At 39.6% G+C, this 18,288-nt stretch overlaps 1 protein-coding gene across 2 annotated transcripts in view; it reads right to left on the bottom strand.

Moving 5' to 3' along the window:
• Positions 1-18,288, bottom strand: part of slit3 (slit homolog 3 (Drosophila)) — a 241,373-nt gene that overhangs the window by 53,541 nt on the left and 169,544 nt on the right. For both annotated transcript variants that reach the window (XM_032528032.1, XM_032528033.1), the window contains 8 exons: positions 15,808-15,879; positions 12,219-12,382; positions 10,877-11,021; positions 6,867-6,938; positions 6,177-6,248; positions 5,258-5,329; positions 2,520-2,663; positions 1,715-1,878 (listed from right to left, as the gene is read on the bottom strand). In XM_032528032.1, the coding sequence (XP_032383923.1) occupies positions 1,715-1,878; positions 2,520-2,663; positions 5,258-5,329; positions 6,177-6,248; positions 6,867-6,938; positions 10,877-11,021; positions 12,219-12,382; positions 15,808-15,879 (905 nt within the window). The remainder of the gene's footprint in view (positions 1-1,714; positions 1,879-2,519; positions 2,664-5,257; positions 5,330-6,176; positions 6,249-6,866; positions 6,939-10,876; positions 11,022-12,218; positions 12,383-15,807; positions 15,880-18,288) is intronic.

Below are 18,288 nucleotides of genomic sequence, written 5' to 3'. Positions count from 1 at the left end.
TCTTTTGACAGTTCTTTTCTGCTCCCCATGGCTCAATATCTAGCCTGCTAAGTACATCCACGTGAGAGCTCACAAAGTCATGGACTATTTATACACAGACAGTAATTGCAATTTACAAAGCCACAGGTGTGGGAAATAACTTTTAATTGCCATTTTCACCTGTGTGTGTCACTTTGTGTGCCCGTCACAAGGCCAAACATTCAAGGGTATGTAAACTTTTGATCAGGCCATTTGGATTATTTCTGTTATAAATATTGTTTAAAAAGCAGCCAAACAACTACATAAAAAGATACGTCTTCATTTGATCACTATGCTTGAACCAAAGACAGTTATTTTGCATGATGAGTCACATTTTCAAAATGTATTCCAAGGTATGCAAACTTATGAGCACAACTGTAAACTGCAGAAACTATGGCAGGGGGGTAACACAGAAGTCTGCAAGAGTGTCCACTTTTCAAAGACTTAATTGTCAGTAGTCTCATTGTCATTGTCCTGCACTTGCTAGAGCCAAGCAGCGTCCCTCTCTCTTGCCGCATGTATTATTTTGCCATGCATTAATACAAACATTAATAATAATTAATAATAACAATTAATTGACACAAAATGACGTAAGTGAGAGTTCAGGGGCTAGACATTGGAAAGCCTTGGGAATTCACATGTCAAAGTTTAATCTGATTAAAGCAGAAGCAAGACTGTCTAGCCCTGTTTTTCATTGAAAAGAACGGGAAGTAAAATCTGGTGTCAATGCACTTTAACAAGCATTTCTCTTAATCTTAATGTGGTAAAGGAAAAAGTAGGAGAGTCTGTAGGAGAAAATTGAGCTAAAATGTATGCTGTCAGTTCATTCATGGTGGATATAGGTGTTAATTTATATTTTAGTTAGATTACTGTTACCTATTGATGCCTACTTATTTAAACTACAGTTAGAGTCCCATGTATCAGGAGCCCTACACATGCAATGCAAAATGCAAACAAACAAGTTAAAATATTTAGCCCTTCATTTTTTCTCCAAGGCGTGTGTTTGGCTGGGAGAGGCAGGTGGGTGTGTGCTCGGCGGTCCCTGGCGCTTGACGGAACCATGTGATGCCACAGTAGGCGGGGCCACATGGTTAGATCAAGCACAAGAGACAGCTGCACGAACCAATCAGAATGCAGGTCCACACAGGAGGAAGTTGGGGCAACAGAGAGCTGCACCAATCAGTCAGGGGGTCAGGGTCCACACAGCATAGGAGAGGCACACAGACAACTGCAGATCCACACAGGAAGGGGATGGGACCAGAGAACTTCCCACCAATAGCGAAAATGTCCACACAGGTCCAGAGAAGAAGAGGAGATGCAAGGAGAGGCATGGGACTGCAGAGAGCAAGGGCTGAAGCAAAGAGGACAGCCATAACCAGCTTCAGGAGCATTTGTAATCTAGCGATCTTGATTAGCTCCATGGGCAGAGCACTACCATTAAGGGCTTGCTTTTCACTGAGACCTTCCATGATAAAAATGTATCACATGTGCTCGGCACAATCGTAGAGAACAGGACGGGTGGAAATCTCATGTCACTAAATGGCCGGTCTTACTTTTTTTATTTATTTTTTTTACAGTGAACTGATCTTGCTAAGATGACTGTGATGATTTTCCAAATATTTGGTGTGATCTTAGTTTCATGTGCTGTTGCATGTTTGCTTGTGTTTGGTTGTGTCTGTGTGAAGTCATCTCCTACCTGTGCACCTGAACTTCTTGCCTTTAACCTGGCTGATTCGCTTGTTGGCCAATCTTCTGGGGTGGCTGCAACGCGCTCCACTGGTCTCAATAGGGTTGTCAAACAGGTAGTCTGCCAGCCACTTCAGGTGACAGTCACACATAAAGGGATTCTGGGCCAGATGACTGAGAGGGACAGAGAAAGATGAGTTTTGATTTAGTTGCCTCAGTTGTCATGCGTTTTAGTAATACTTTGCAACATTTTGCAACTCTTCTAATAGCTGAATGATACAAACAAAACCTATCAAGCTTTTACATTTGTTGATCCAAACTGTTGAACACCAATAGCCTTAATTGATTAACCAGAGAAAAGAAAAAGCACCACATAAAGAAGGTTTAAATCAATCAAAAGGAAAACTTTTAAAGAAAAAAAAGTTAAAGTATTGTACACACCGCCTGTTTAACAAGCAATCTAAACATCACAGGGATGTGTGTAGTCCTAAGTATGTTGTCCTCTTTCCTCTGTCTGGCTGGATTATCAGCTTTAAAGACCAATGTATAACTAAATGAATCAAAACTAGGGCTGCAATAAACAATTATTTCAATTTTATCTTTTAATAGGCTTGATTAATTGTTTTGTCTTTTAAAAGGTTTAAAAAACTGTCTTTTCTATATTGCAACAAAAAACCTGCTAAGCCCTGAAATATGGCATTATTTTAATGGAAAAACTATAGAGACGATAAACCAATTATCAAAATAGTTGCAGATTAATTTAAATTGTTGCAGCTGGGTTTATGAAAAACTCCTAAAAACATGACAATACTTACAGAGTCTTGATGGAGCGCAGAGGGGCGAACAGTCCTTTGCTGATTGTTTGCAGTTTGTTGTCGTACAGCGACAGCAGGTTGAGGTTCTGCAGGTCTTGGAAGGTGTTGACTCTCAAACAGTTAATTTTGTTGGCATTCAGCAGCCTGGAACATATGCAACAGTCATTTGTTATTCATCTGTATTTGTTTTACTTCTTTAGTTCATGTATTATCTCAAGACAAACAAGACAAACGAAACATGAACGCATAATTTGTTTTTCCCTGATGCATCTCTACTGCAAAACCACTACTTTTCTCCTCTTCTTCTTCTCCCTTTTTCTTCCCCAGTCCCTCCCTATAGCCTTTTTTCGACCCTCTCCACACAGTCATGACTATATTTTGTTCTGGCTGTGACACATACATCTGAAAATCACGGTTTTATATATTCTCACTTTTTCTTCTGGAGAAGGACGGGGATATGTACTGTTGGGTGCGAGTGTAATATCTTGTTTTGATGGGAGAGAGAAGGTGAGGGGAAAAAGGAAAAATAGAGGAAGAGAGGAGATAGAAGAAAGGGGATGTCTCAGTCGAGACAGTGAAGGGAAAGGTGAAAATGTAATTTTGAGTGACACAGATATAGAATTAAGTGAAAGGCTGGAAGGCAAAATGGAGGACAGTGAGAAAGGAAAATGAGAATTGTGATAGAGGGATTAAGTAAATGACAGGAAAGGTTTGCCCCTCCACCCTTTCCTCCATCTCACTCTTCCATATCTGCACTTCATTAGCTAATATAGCCAATTTGACAGCTTTTTGCCTATATGTACTTCTACCTTTCGTTTTTCCACCTCTTTTCTGTCTCCGTCTCGATCTGTTCACTCTTTTATCACACAAACACTCTTTTCTGTTATTCTTTGTCCCTCTCACACTCTTCACTCTTTCTCCTCTCTTTTTTTATCTGACTGGTGACTAACTCGGTGGTTGCTCGGTATGGCAGCTCAGCCTAATCATCTCAAGTCATCCTAACGAATGGCTATACTGCCACAACCCGTGTACGCACACACACACACACACACACACACACGCACGCACTCACACACTTATAGGCAGATACACGCACACACATGCTGCTCTGCGACATATCCACGCCTCATTAGGCAGCTCACAGGGGGAACTAATTTCTTGAAACTGCACCAGTAAAACAAAGCAGCGCAGACAATATAAACAGCAGACTGGTTGCTATACAAAGCAGTAAAGAATAAACACATCTTTGTCATGGAAGCTTGACATACTGCTTTATTCACCAGACCCAATTATTAGACTATGGGAGAATACTAGCATCTTGAAATTCCTGACAAACTGACTGACTTTTTCTGTCAGTGGCGAAATATTAAAACACGTATCCTCCCAATGCTTGCTGTGTGGGGTTGACCAATAATGTGGCAAGACATGAGAGGAAAATGCTTTTCCAATCAGGAGATACTGAATGTTAATATCACCTTATATACCAATAAATACCTTAATTTCATCTCTCTCACTAGCTATTCTTCACTTTCTTTTCTAAACATATCTGCATTTATGTTTCTCCATATCTGTCTTCTTCCTCATGTCTCCCACACTATATCTCTCTCTCTCTCTCTCTCTCTCTCTGACTATGCACCATGCATCCCAATGATCCACCTGAGCCTGTAAAAGGTGTTTGTGGGTTAGATTCACTCATCGTCATTCTCTTTGCTTCGCTTCACTTTACGATGGAAAAGCCCAGAACATTAGCTGTTTCTGCAGTGGACTGCGGCATTTGCAAGGACCATATGCCACATACAGTACCAATGTAGCCGTTATAGGAGTCTAAATCTGTACAGCATGCTGAACCACTGCTGCATTTTGAACCTGTGCCCATGAGGAATTCTAATTCATTTAGACACTAAATGTTAGAAAGACCTTTACAGTTTGTATTACAGTGCATCAATTTGGTTCATGGTAATCACTTAATAAAGACTTTTCTGTTTATATACACACACACACACACACACACACACACACACACACACACACACACACACACACACACACACACACACACACACACACACACACACAAACCATGCAGGACAGATGGAGGGTTAATGCATGAAAAGGGGATTCTACTATAGTTGCTACAGCTTATAGTGATGATTTCCAAGATTTGCTCGTCCTCATAAAATTACCACCACATTGTATATTGAAGCACATAAAATTGGCCTTAGCTGTGATCATGGTACAAGGGTAATGTACTGTGGATATGACTCTCTGATGCCATGTCACCAAATTATCTTAATCAGGGAACATTAAGTACAACATTAAACACAAATACAGCCACACCTTCTTACCATTATGATGCCCAAGTTGGAGCCAACATAATGGCAATATTAAGGATAAAAAGAATTGTATGCATACCTTAAATTATGCTACAGAGCAGTTTTATTCTGTGCTGATTAATCACATGCAATAATAGCATATGAGTGTGTAGGCTGTCCTTTATTTTAAATTTCACATGTTTATTGGTTGCCACTTCATTCATTTTCCAAAGAAAACTGGACCCGACTAACACAAGTCTACGACAATACAGTGTTACCTGGGTAGTACATACCATAGTTATGTGTATAATCTTATTTTGTTTACTGAATTATTTACTGAATGTAATGCATTTCAGCATTTTGTGGGGGACCACACACATTCACACAGGTACATGCATAACAACAGACCACACAGACAGTACTTACAGTAGCTGCAGGGAAACCAGTCCATCAAACAATCCCTTGGGCAGCTCTGTGATCTTGTTTCCGTACAACACCCTGCACAGGAGAGTCAAAACAACATCATTTAGGTTACAGTGTCTACAACGCTGTCCTTACATGTTGAAGCTTATGTGGTCTAAAGTGAATACTTTGCTGTTTTGTAGACATTATTTCTGCTCTAATCTGCCACTTGAGAGGGGCACTGTTCTGCATCATACAGTATGATATATATATATATATATATATATATATATACATACACGTGTGTGTGTGTGTGCTCGGAATGAAAAAGCTGTCACACGAACCTGGTTGGAAAACTATTTTTGGGACAAGAACTGAAAGAGTGTTACAATCAAGGGAAGTTGTCTGTTCCAGTCCAGTCATTTTGGTGATACCGGTAAGTCTTTTCTCCCTAAGCACGCACTTTTGGACCATTTATCTTATTTGATCACTAAAAACTGAAATCATGATAGAGATGTGCAATTTAATTCACTTGAGCAATTTTATATTTTGCTATCACGCCTCAGCTAGCCTCAGAAGTCACAGAAGTTGTGCCTCTCAGTGACATTCCTGTTCAACTGACTCGGTGTGTATGTGTTCACCAGAGTTCACCTTGTCTACCCCTTCTTGTCTGTCTGTCTCATTTTCATGCTCCAGATTGATTTAAATTAAACTGTCCTTCATGTTCTTATCACATTCACCCTCACACACACACACACACACACACACACACACACACACACACACACAAGCAAATACAAAGAGCGGTCCAGTAGTCCAACATTGACAGCAACAACATTTTTATTTGCTAAATGTCTTGAAACGCAATTACTTTCCTGTCTGGATATGTGTGTGTGTTGCATGTTCGTGTGTCATGTGTTGCTTGTTCGTGTGTCATACTTACAGTGAGGTGAGTGAGCGGAGGCCGCTGAAAGCATCATCAGCAATGTCAGAAATCTGGTTTTTACTTAAGTCACTGGGGGGAGAGTGAGAGGAGATAACTGCATTACTGTAATACACAGTAATGGGGTTCATTCTCTGTGTCCTAGAACTGTCTGACAAATGATCATGGGAGAATACATCAGTAGAGGTCAAGGCAAGGGGACAGGAGTTTAAAAAAAAGGAAAGTAAAAAGAACTGAATGTATATGTCAATGAGACGGAGAGAGAGAGAGAGAGAGAGTGAAGACAGAGCGAGGGAAATAAGTGAAGCGACAGGAGAGAGAGAGAACCTGGAAACAGTGGCTTGTTAAGTGCAGTTCATGCACAAGTCTGCAAGTGTGGCATTTTCAGCCATTTGCATTATAAGGTACTTTTTCACCCGTGAATTTTATGTCTGTGGGTGTATGTAAAAAAGACAAGAAGAGATGAACTGTGTGAGAGTATTACTGGGTTTGTGTGTGTGGGCATGCTGGTTTGGACTTAATATCAATATGCCCTACTTTTGACTATAGCTCACAGTATATATGTTATAGCCATCAGTAACTCATTATGCGACTGTTAGTTCCATGTTCATTGTATGATTGCCAACTGGGCGCAAGTGTATGTGTGTGTGTGGTTGAGACTGTGTATGCAGTTAAGCCAGGCAGACTTACATCCTCTTGAGCTTCTTGTAGGCAGAAAAGGCTCCTGCTGGGACACTTTTAATTAAGTTCTGCTCCAAGCGACTGAGTGAGAGAGAAAGAGAGAGAGAGAAGGGAGGGGGTGAGAAAAAAGCGAGTTAGATGATCTTTAACAATCCCTTCGTATTAATTCAACAAGCACATTACCTCTAAAACATACAATGATACAATTTAAATTCAGCTTCAACATGAGATTATAAATGAATTGTTTTCCTTTTGATGCTGAATTTTCCCAAGGACAGAAAAGTCATTGGTTATCATGGAGTCCTGTTTACCGCACAACCTCAGCCAAGCACAAGTGCACAAAAAGATCACAAGGTGGATGTTCCAATCAACATCTACAAAATATTCCTGCAGGTTGGTCATCACTTTGTAGCAGGGGCCTGTCAAGGTCACTGAGAAACGTTGAGATGAATTTTGAAGTTCAGCAGAGCTTACATGGGACCAACATGAGAATCAGAGCAACCAAAAGCTGGACTGGGGACCAAAATTGTTGAGTAAGACTCTGGTCAAAAGTATTCATTAGGTGCAGCGATGTAAATAAATGTCACCAATGGCAGAGACTGACAACTAGCTAACTGGCAACATCACACTTTCTGTCACTCAACCACAGTAAAATACAGATTCTGTGCACAATTTGCAGATGGTTTAACTACAACTGACAGCAATATACAAACAATTTCTTATTACCAATCATAATTTCTCATATTCTTTAATATTTCATATACTCCTTTGATGTAGCCACAACACTCTTCTTAAGATGCTTCAGACTGTATTTGTGAACACATTAGATTCCTCAACTGTTTCAGGCTAGGGGCTAAAGGGAATTTATTACATTTCTTTTTCTGGCAGATTGCAGACTCATTACACCATTCTGGTAGTATTCTATCTATTATTATGTGGGGAGCCATCAGAACTAGGCACAAAGCCCTCTTTTGGGGAAATGTACTGTAGTTTAGTTTCTGATCTCCCGATGGTCCAGGCAACACATTTATCTATGTAGCTCATGCATGCCTCATCTCTCCTTGTGACGGAATGGAGAGGAGGCAGAAGAGGAGATGAGAATATAAGGCCATGGCGTGTAGCACAAAATTAGAGAAAATTAAAGAAAGATGTGAGAAATTAGGACAATGGAGAAATTAAGAAGAGTGGCAAAGAGTGGGCAACAGAGTAGAGGAGAGAAGAAATTCAAGAGGAGGACGAGGAGGATGCAGTGAGGTCCCAAGGCCAGCCACAGGGTCAGCTGTCAGAATGATAAATGGGAACTAATCCACTTTTCTTCTTCCTCTCCTCCTCCTCTTAAGACCCCACCCTGTCCTGCTCTTGACCTCCACTTTCCATCCCTCTCTTTTCCTTTTCTTTACTATTCTCCCTTGATAGAAATTGTGAGGTGATGGTGAGGGGGATTGCTATGTGTGTATACATGTGGATCAATCAATCAATCAATCAATCAATCAATCAATCAATCAATCAATCAATCAGTCAATCAATCAATCAATCAATCAGTCAATCAGTCAATCAGTCAATCTATCTATCTTCATCTTGTATCACTATTTGTCTTTAACTACTGACATTTACACCAAGTTTACACCACAAGGTTACACATTTGTGACTGCCACCCTGTAACTGTGTTATTAAAATGGAAAGCGTAATTGGTCGTGACTTTGAATGCAACACAACTAGAGCTGCAACGATTAATCGATTAATCAACTAGTTGTCAACTTTCAAATTAATAGCCAACTATTTTGATAATCGATTAGTCGGTTTGAGTAATTTTGTAAAGATTCTTTGATTCCAGCTTGTTAAATGTGAATATTTCTTCTCTCCTCTGTAAAAGTAAACTGAATATCGTTGAGTTGTGGACAAAACAAGACATTTGAGGACGTCCTCTTGGGTTTTTGGGAAATACTGATCCACATTTTTCACCATTTTCTGACATTTTATACACCAAACAACTAATCGATTAATCGAGAAAATAATCAACAGATGAATTGACTATGAAAATAATTGTTAGTTGCAGCCCTAAACACAACCCTTACAGGTGTCTGTTTCTTGGCTAATGTTCCATTCTAAATTCCCACACCTCCCGCCCCTGGCAAGCCACAACACCTTACTTTTACTGAGGGGTCAAATAAATCAAGGATGTACTGATATTGACAGAGACAATCTGCACACACAACCAGTATCAAATTATATCTGAGGGGGTTTAAAACAAGGTTGAGTCAAAGACATTTAGAGGCTCAATATCAAAGGATGTATTAAAGGAAATACATTTTAAGAGGCAATACAAAAAATCTATAAGGGTAGGCAGCGAATAAAGTAAACGGCAACTGAAACAGGAGAAGGGTTTGGCAGGTGAGCATGTTCACAATGGAATGAGTGTGTGCGAACACACATGCATGCACACACGCACAAACACAGACACAGACACACACACACACACACACACACACACAATTGATGTTCTAATGAAGTTAAACACCTTGAGGCAAATCTGTTTTGTTAAATTGCTTTATGAATGTATTTGACTTGAAGAGAGAGATTAATACACACACAAACACACACACACACACACACGGTTGAATGCTGTGTCCATACACACACATGCACACAGTGGTCCATGCCACCACCTTGCAGAAAGATGACTTTGTCCGTATTGGAGGACTGACAATACATCATCCTATTATACTCTATTGTTTCTGGCTGCAGCAGCAACATTTATTAAAATGGATCAAATGTGACTGCTGTTTGTGTGTGTCTCCAAGATTTAATCAGATATGTTATGGTGCCTGTGGCATTGCATGTATGAGTGTGTGCTTGACCTTCCCAGACTGTGAGTGTACCTGTAATTTGTGCCCAAGTTTGTACTTTGTATGTGCATATAAAACTGGTGTGTCTGCACAATTGCGTGTATATTGGTGTGTATGTGCGTGAATCTAATACTTATGCTGGGGAGGTATAGCGATATTGGCATAGCATTGCGGGGGAGAATGCTCCCTTACTCAAAGAGCAATCAACCAGCCGTCCTCTGTACGAACAAACAGGGTACAACGATCAATACGGATATTAAACACGTCCCACTGTGGTGTATGTGTGTTTAAATGTGTGTTAGAGACAGAAAGGAGGATGGAGATAGAAGAGGAGGCAAAGTGTATGAGTGTGTAAAGAAAAAAGATGGTTTTGCTGCAATCTGAAACAAGATACCATTGTAAAACTCACAGTCTGCCACAGATTGGGTTACATGTAAGGTCTAGTTCATGGTGAAGAGGCATCTAAAGATCACAAAGCATCTAAAGATTACAGTGAAACTAAGTGTGCTGTGTGTTTGTGAGAAAAGGTGTGTGTGTGTGTGTGTGTGTGTGTGTGTCTGTGACAGAGAATGTTTATGTGCTTACACTGAAATAGCACAGAGGCTGCCTGTGGTAGTAATTTAGGCTTGTAAATAAAGGTGAGTTGGAATGGGAAGTATAGCCATGGAGATGCTAGTACACAAAGTTAAAATTCACTGACTTTTGACCGGTTTACTCTAAATGGCGATAGGGATGTGTGTAAGCACATACTGTGTATTTATGTGTGTGTGTGTGTGTGTGTTTGTATGTGTGTGTGTGTGTTTGTGTGTGTGTGTGTGTTTGGATTAAGTATTATAAAGTGTACTTTTTATTCAAAGTGGATATTGCTATTTTTGATCTCATAAATAGTTCAAAATGCCTCCTTCAGTAGACTAGAAAAGCGTTTCTCAACCTAATCTTTTTCAGTCAGGGCACCCTTTAAAATCTCAAGTCATCCCAGTCTAAAATGTGTTAAAAATATGGTATATGGTATATGATTTATGATATACCAGAAAACAGTTTTAAATAGGTCAACACATGAAATATACTAACTAACAAAAATACAAGTGTGAAAAGACATTTAAAAGGTAACTGATATGTAAAACGTGCTTTGCATGTTACACATAACATTTAAGTAAAATAAAGCAGTCTTACATTTCCACGATGCCCTCAGGGAGGTTAGCTGGTATTTCAGTGAGGCCTTTACGACGACAGTCCACAATGTTGTTGTTACAGCTGCAGCTGAGTGGACACACGGCTACCAGAGGAACACAAGCCCTCGACTCTGTCTGTGCTGGACCTGTAGAAAGCAATATACAGACAGAATATTGGCTTTACTTTGTTTGAATATAAGATAGCTTTTGTTGGTTTGTTGGAGAATAGGAAATTCCTCCATGCCTTCAGCTACATTTACTACTTCTACTACTATAAATTCTGCAATCAGATTTTTGCTTCTGTTTCATTCCTTAAATTATTTATCGTATACCAGTTCTTTTCAATGAGATTAGAGTCAGCTTCAGGGGGGAGTTTTAGTGTCCCATGAGGGTCTTTGTGTTATTCCAAAACCATTTGCATTCTGCAAGGAATACAATTATTTGAGGAATACATCCCATTTTTTTGGCAAGAACACAAAGAAATTCCGATAAAAAATGAATATTAGTACTTCATATCATCTGGTGAAAGTATGCATGTGAATGAAATGGCAGAAACTATCTCTCTCTATGGGGGGATGAAGTCAAGAAAGAACAAGATAAAGAAAGAAAGACAGAGTGACAGCTACAGTAAGGGAGGGGAATGGAGAAAAGAGTAGGAAGAGGAGGTCTGCCATGGAGCATGTAGGCAGAAAAGACAAGGCAAAAGGCTAATAAAGAGAGCACAGGCTGACAGTCTATTAGAACAGAGAGCTGAATCAGAGGCCTATAAACAGTGCCTATACTATCTGCAGATAACACGACTGTTCTTATACTGGCCTTTTAGCTGATTACGCACTCTACATGGTGTAATTCATTCAGCACTATAAACTCAATGCTGAGCTGTCTGTAGATGATAACAACACTGCCAGTAATAATTGCCTTTATGTTTATTACATTGTAGACCTCTAGGTCAGAGTCTCTACTATCAACAACACTAGATTTGATCAAGAACTTCCACTTGAATCTACTCATATTTGTATCTGTATTGCTGAATATTTCTACGTCAAGCAATACTATAGGGGCTTAATTTTACTCTTAAGGTAATATAGGTTATGAGCCATTTCAATGTTGCTGCAATGGAGTGAAAAACGGGCGGCTTTTGTCCAAAATTGTTTTTAGTAGTTTTGTTCCAGCCAAGTTAAAATATGTGGTGGGTGAAACTAAAAGCATGCCTTTTCATTACCACCTTGATGTAAGAAAGATGCCACAATAATCACTAGAAAGGTGCTTCAGTGTGTCCTTTAGCCATGCTCTTTGATATGTAATTGAAAATCGGTTGTAGGTGTGTATGAATGTCAGCTCACCATTGCACACAAAATCCTTCTTCTGCACATCCGGGACATTGAGGCCCCTCATGTGGGCGGGGGCCATGCATTGGGTGAAAGGAGCCAAGCCCCGCCTGGCCCTGAGCCAATCAGAGAGCCAGGACAGGTGGCAGTCACAGTGGAGGCTGTTAGAGTGCAGACGCCTGAGAGAAATGGAGAAATGTATTAGTTTGAGTGAGTGAAATGAACACAATAAATTATTCATTATCCTTTCTGAAATGTGCATTTTCTAGAGGCAAAAGTCTCTCAAAAAGTCTATGAAGGTAAACTGAGTACAACAGCCCGTTAGAGCAAATGTATTTGCTAAGGCATTCAAATAGGTTGTATTTTTCACACAGCTTGCATCCTTGGCCAGGATTGAGAGACTGTTGCTTAAGTGAACCACACACACACACCACCACACACACACACACACACACACACACACACACACACACACACACACACACACACACACACACACACACACACACACACACACACACACACACACACACACACACACACACACACACACACACACACACACACACACACACACACACACACACAACACCAACAACAAACAAACAGAGTAATATCCTCAACTCTCATTTCCCCAAGGTCTGTGGCAATATGACTCCTTTTGGAGGAAGGACACATAAGGCTAAATCACAACCTATTCAGAAAGACAGAGGGAAACCAAGACCAAAAAGAGACAAGAATTAAAATGTAAAAGACATTAATACAAAGAGAGATATGGATGAAAAAAATGAGCAAGAGGAGAAATAATGGAGCAAATAAACAAATTGAGTTTTTCATTGAGTATTTTTGGTTATTTTGTCTTGATTTCAAAGTGGGTAGCTACAGTGAGTGTGTCTGGAAATGTTTTTATTACATGGAATGCATCTTAGATCCATTAGCCTCTAGATCCCTTCTTTTTAAATTTCACCTGTAGCATTAATTGAATGCTACAACTTAATATATATCGCATCGGGTGCCGTTTCACAGCGCTGAGACTCACTACGGGATGCACTGGTTGGATGTGACACCTTAGAAAAGAAGGAGAAGGAGAAGGAGAGTGAGAGAGAGAGGAGAGAGAGAGAGAGAGAGAGAGAGAGAGAGAGAGAGAGAGATGAGAGGAAGGAGGGTGGATGAACAGCAGAATGTCTTGTCAGCGTATTATATGCCAGCCGGGATATCTAGCCTTTCAGAAGACCTGCTCCCTTTGTAATAAAGCAGAGGACAAATCCTGTTATGGAACAGAGATGGGCTCATTGATGCTAGCAGCGGGGGCAGTGGGTTTTAATACTGCTCTCCCATTATAAATCCAGTTTATAGTCAAACCCCCGCATGGAGATAGCCACGTCTCGGCCCACCCCCGGCTCAGCCTTAATTACTGACAAGTAGGATTAAAACACAGGGGAGAATGGGAAGAGGCAGGGGGTATGGAGAGTGTGCTGTATTTGTGTGTGTGTGTGGTGGTGTGTGTGTGTGTGTGTGTGTGTTGTGTGGTGGGACTGTATTTGAGTGTAGCTGTAAGTCAGTGGTTGAGGGTGACTAAGGACAACGTGCTGGCGTTTCTGTGAATGTGTGTGTGTTTATTCTTAGTATTTGCTCCAGAGGGTTACAGTGCATGCACACACAGATAGAAGCAGTGGGATTTCTGATCTTTTCATTGGTTTAAGTTTCTGAATGAGCGACACCATGAGGTGATATCATTACTGCTAATAGAATAGATTGAATACAGCAGAAAAAGAGAGAAAAATGAGAGGGAGGGAAGAGGAAAAGATGAATGGATGAAAAAGAATGAAAACAAAACATTAACTGAATATTTTCAAAAGACATATGGAGAAGTCACATATTAGATGACAGGGGACGCTATTTTATTTAAAAAGATGTTTCTACACACACACACACACACACACACACACACACACACACACACACACACACACACAGACAGACTTCTCAAACTTCCCCGCTAATCAAATCAAGGACATCTCTAAACATTTGATTGAATAAGTTGTTTTTATAAAAGCAGCATATTCAATACTGTGATCTGAGGGTGGAAAAGAAGGAACAAAATGTATTATAGCAACGAGGAGGAGAAAGGTGAACCAGTGAAGATGTTTAAAAAGAAAGCAGGAGCAACAAAAAGAGCTGATGACAGTAAAAAGGAGAACACAAAGGGAAACATGACATGTGTGATGAAAATATCAGAGAAATACAAAAAAGTACGAAAGAGTGGTGTTATAGGGAAACCAGAAAATTCATGAAAGGAGAGGCTGAAAAGAAAAGAAAGATTGTGGTGAGGAAGATGTGAAAAATAAGGAAAACAAAAACAAGAAAGGGGAAATGGGATGCACACATAGCAAAGAGGAGGAAAGAAAAAAGGACAAAAGAGGAAATCAGAGGTGGCAGTCACTCACTTTTGACAGAAAACAGAAGCAGATGAGGGCTTCTGTTTAAAAGATATTGGATATTGGTAACTCTGTCCTCAATCTGCTGGCAACTGCGTAGCTGTGCTGCTGCCTGAATCCAATTTTTTAAAGGCTTATTTCAAGCTGTATTGCCACTAGAGTTGCAATAGTATGCAGGAAATACAGAAACCCTGCCACATGAATGGCTGTTGAGGGAAGATGCCGTTCAAAAGTTGAACAGAAAAAATGGTCGTAAAAGATAAATGGCCTTCTGTGACTGTAATGCTGAATGCTTTTAGAAAAACCCTATTTATGAATGTTATGTAGTGTCTGGTAATTTGGGGAGGAAATCCCATTCTATGCATGCTGGTTTGGCAGATTTCAACCCCAGTGTGGCCAGCAGGAATGCAACCAATGGTCTGCCTCTCAAACAGCCCCACAGGATTATGGGTAGTCTCTCTTGAGATGACGTGCCATCGCCTTGGCAACTGTAAGATCTCAAAAAGAACCTTTCTAATTAATCAGAAAGGATGATTTTAAGTGGGGTTCATATTGGTGTGTGTGTGTGTGTGTGTGTGTGTGTGTGTGTGTGGTGTGTGTGTGGCGTGCGGTGGCTCACATCAGTAACATCAGTGTAGGAGGTTTCTCCAGAATCAAAGAAGATTGAACTATAGAGCATAAACAAGTCTCTCTTGTGGTATTCATTTGGTTGCAATTACTCAAATGTGTGTGTGTGTGTGTGTGTGTGTGTGTGTGTGTGTGTGTGTGTGTGTGTGTGTGTGTGTGTGTGTGTGTGTGTGTGTGTGTTTGTGTGTAATGGCCATATGATTATTCACAGTCATGAAACAATAGAAGAGTTGGTCTCTTATTATGGCATGATTAGATGATCACATACAGACCCCGCTACCATGCTGTGTGTGTTGGTGGCGTGTGTGTATGAAAGTGAACTTGAACGTAAACATTATTTGTGTGTGCGTAGTGCATGTCTCTACATACTCGGTTTGCATGTAAGTAAGCAATAATGCATCTCTGAACATGTGTGTATGTGTTAATGTGCAACCACAGAGTGCGCGTGTGTGAGCATTTGTAGTATATGTTAGTAGTTTTCTGTGCGTGTGTGTGTGTGTGTGTGTGTGTGCGTGTGTGTGATTGAGTGTTATACTCACAGTGTCCGCAACTTGGGCATGTGGTTGAAGCTGGACAGCGGGATGAGGGTGATGTTGTTGTTGTTGAGGGTGCTGGATGGAAAAATATAGTATAGAGGGGGAGGAAAGAGAAAAACAGACTGTTAGAAAATAAAAGACCCTGGTGCCACTTTTTGGTCTGGCAGTTTAAACTGTGACGCAAAATAAATTAAATTCTATCCCAAACGTAGATTTGAGTCCTTGTCACCTTGTCCCTGACCTCTCAAATCTCCAAGTCTGGGGATGAGTGAGTCATGGTTGAATAAGTTTACAAGAACCTTTTTCCATGGCAGTGGTGTTCCCCACAGTAGTCAAGATGAATTCTGAGAGCCACCTTAGGACAGCTAATAGAAAAGCAACTAATCAAAAATATATTCCCCTACACCAAAAACACATTTTTTAGGGTTTTCTATAATATATTTTCTTTTGAAGTACTGGATAGTTCTATCCCCTCAGCTTCTAGAAAATTATTCCAATTAAACAATCTGAGTAAGGAAAATCCCTCATAATAATGATTGAGATAAGTGGTAAGTAGATATTGCTTTGTTTTTAGGGAAACACTGGTCTCATGATGTTTAAAAATACATTTTTTTTTCTTTTTAATCTTATAGTGTACTGTACAATCCCAAAACAACTGTTGAACTAAATTAAAGGGAATAAAAAATACATGTTAGTGGTTTAAAGCTCTGCATGATGACTTATCTTGGTAAAATATAAACTTTACTTGTTTACCACTGTTCAAGTTCACTTCTGTGGATGAAATAAAGAATTTAGCTGAGTAATTTAGTTCAACATAGGAACATTTATAAATGCCTGAAACAATACATGTCTTTTAATTATTAAAGAACAGAATGTATTTTCCTAGAACAGAGATTGTTCCTTTGGTTTTCTTTATCTGAAATGAGGGTCTCAGAATGAATAATGTAGAGATAATGATGAGATTGTAAAACCCACTAAGGCAAATTTGTAATTCTGGGTTATATACATACAATTTACTCAATTAGAATTGAAATCATACAAGCATCGCTGGTTCTGTTTTCAACATCATCAAAACTGCAACACATGGAAAATCAAGACCTTCTGCCCATGGTGCCGCTATTGTGCCAAGTCATCACATTGAGTTTTAACTTATTATTTATTAATACGAAAGCACACACACATTAACACATGTGCTTGATCTCTGCTTCTTCCATTTCGGACTTATATGCCGGCCACTGCTGTCTCTGACTATTAGCTCTCTCATGAACTAGACTCTGTCTCATATTTAGTATTGTCCCAACGTGGAATAAAAAAAAAAAAAAGGTATTTAAAAACAAACACAGATACACAAGCAATCCCAAGTGTTGAAGAAACTCAATGCCTATTGATTCTCTGTGATTTTCATGTACAGAAATGGAGACAGAAATGAGAGCAAAGAAGAAAAAGGACAGCTATACCACTGAAGCGATGCACAGGGGATTCAGATTGCATTAACAGACTCGTACAAGCTGGAAAAGCTGCATATACAAAACACTCGAGGGGTGGGGGATATATATGAGAACACAAGCAGGTCCCTCATGACTTCAGCAATGCACACAGAAATTACAATACTGCAATACAGACTTGACAAAGACATACAACTGGCATTATGTGGTCATAATGCAGTGAACATGATGTGAAAAATCGAGCCAATGTTTTAGTTATCATCTTTAAAAGCACTGTAGGCTATGCATTAGGCTCAGTCTTTTTGTTTTGTTTTTACAGATTTTTACCCCAAAATCTTAGATATTTAACACAATTTTGACCTTAAAATGTGTTGTTGTTGTTAATGATGAAAGTTTCTTCCACTTTTTTCCTCTTACTGCCACTGTTAGAGACTGAAGCAAAGAATTGTAAGATAATGCAAATGAACTCCTATGTTTGTGCCAGAGGTGCAAATAATTAAATAAAAACAATAAAAATAAACAAATTAATAAATAAACATTTCCCAATTGATTTAGGCAGAAATACAACATTATACAGCAAAACATAATGACCCCTTATTGTATCTTGTGAGACTGTCCAAATGGCTTGAAGTCAGATTTTTACAGTACAAAGTCAACATTGAAAACATCAGTAAATGAGAGATCCTTGTTACTTTAGGAATACAGGGATTTCTAAAATTTGTACTACAGTACAGTTTTTCTGGTGGCTTGTGGGAGCCAACATTAACACAAGCCAGTGCAACCATTTGCTTTGTTTTTGCCCAAGTTTCATGGATCATTAATTTCACTGGATAGAAAATAGGGCTAGTTTACTTTACATATCACCCGAAACCTTGTGTGTTCAAAGAGTCATTGTTTCAGGATGAATGAAGACTGAGCGGTCATTTTTTTATAACAGAAACCCATTCATTTTTCACGTTTGACAATGTGTTTTTAATGCGTTCAGACAAGGACAAGGTCGGCTTTCTCTCTGAAAAATAGCCCAAATTCCGGATGAGGA

The sequence above is a fragment of the Etheostoma spectabile genome, chromosome 10 (genome assembly GCF_008692095.1).
Source record: "Etheostoma spectabile isolate EspeVRDwgs_2016 chromosome 10, UIUC_Espe_1.0, whole genome shotgun sequence".
In the NCBI taxonomy this organism is placed as follows: Eukaryota; Metazoa; Chordata; class Actinopteri; order Perciformes; family Percidae; genus Etheostoma; species Etheostoma spectabile.
Note: the sequence above shows the minus strand (reverse complement) of the source record. Positions and strands in the feature narration are given on the sequence as shown.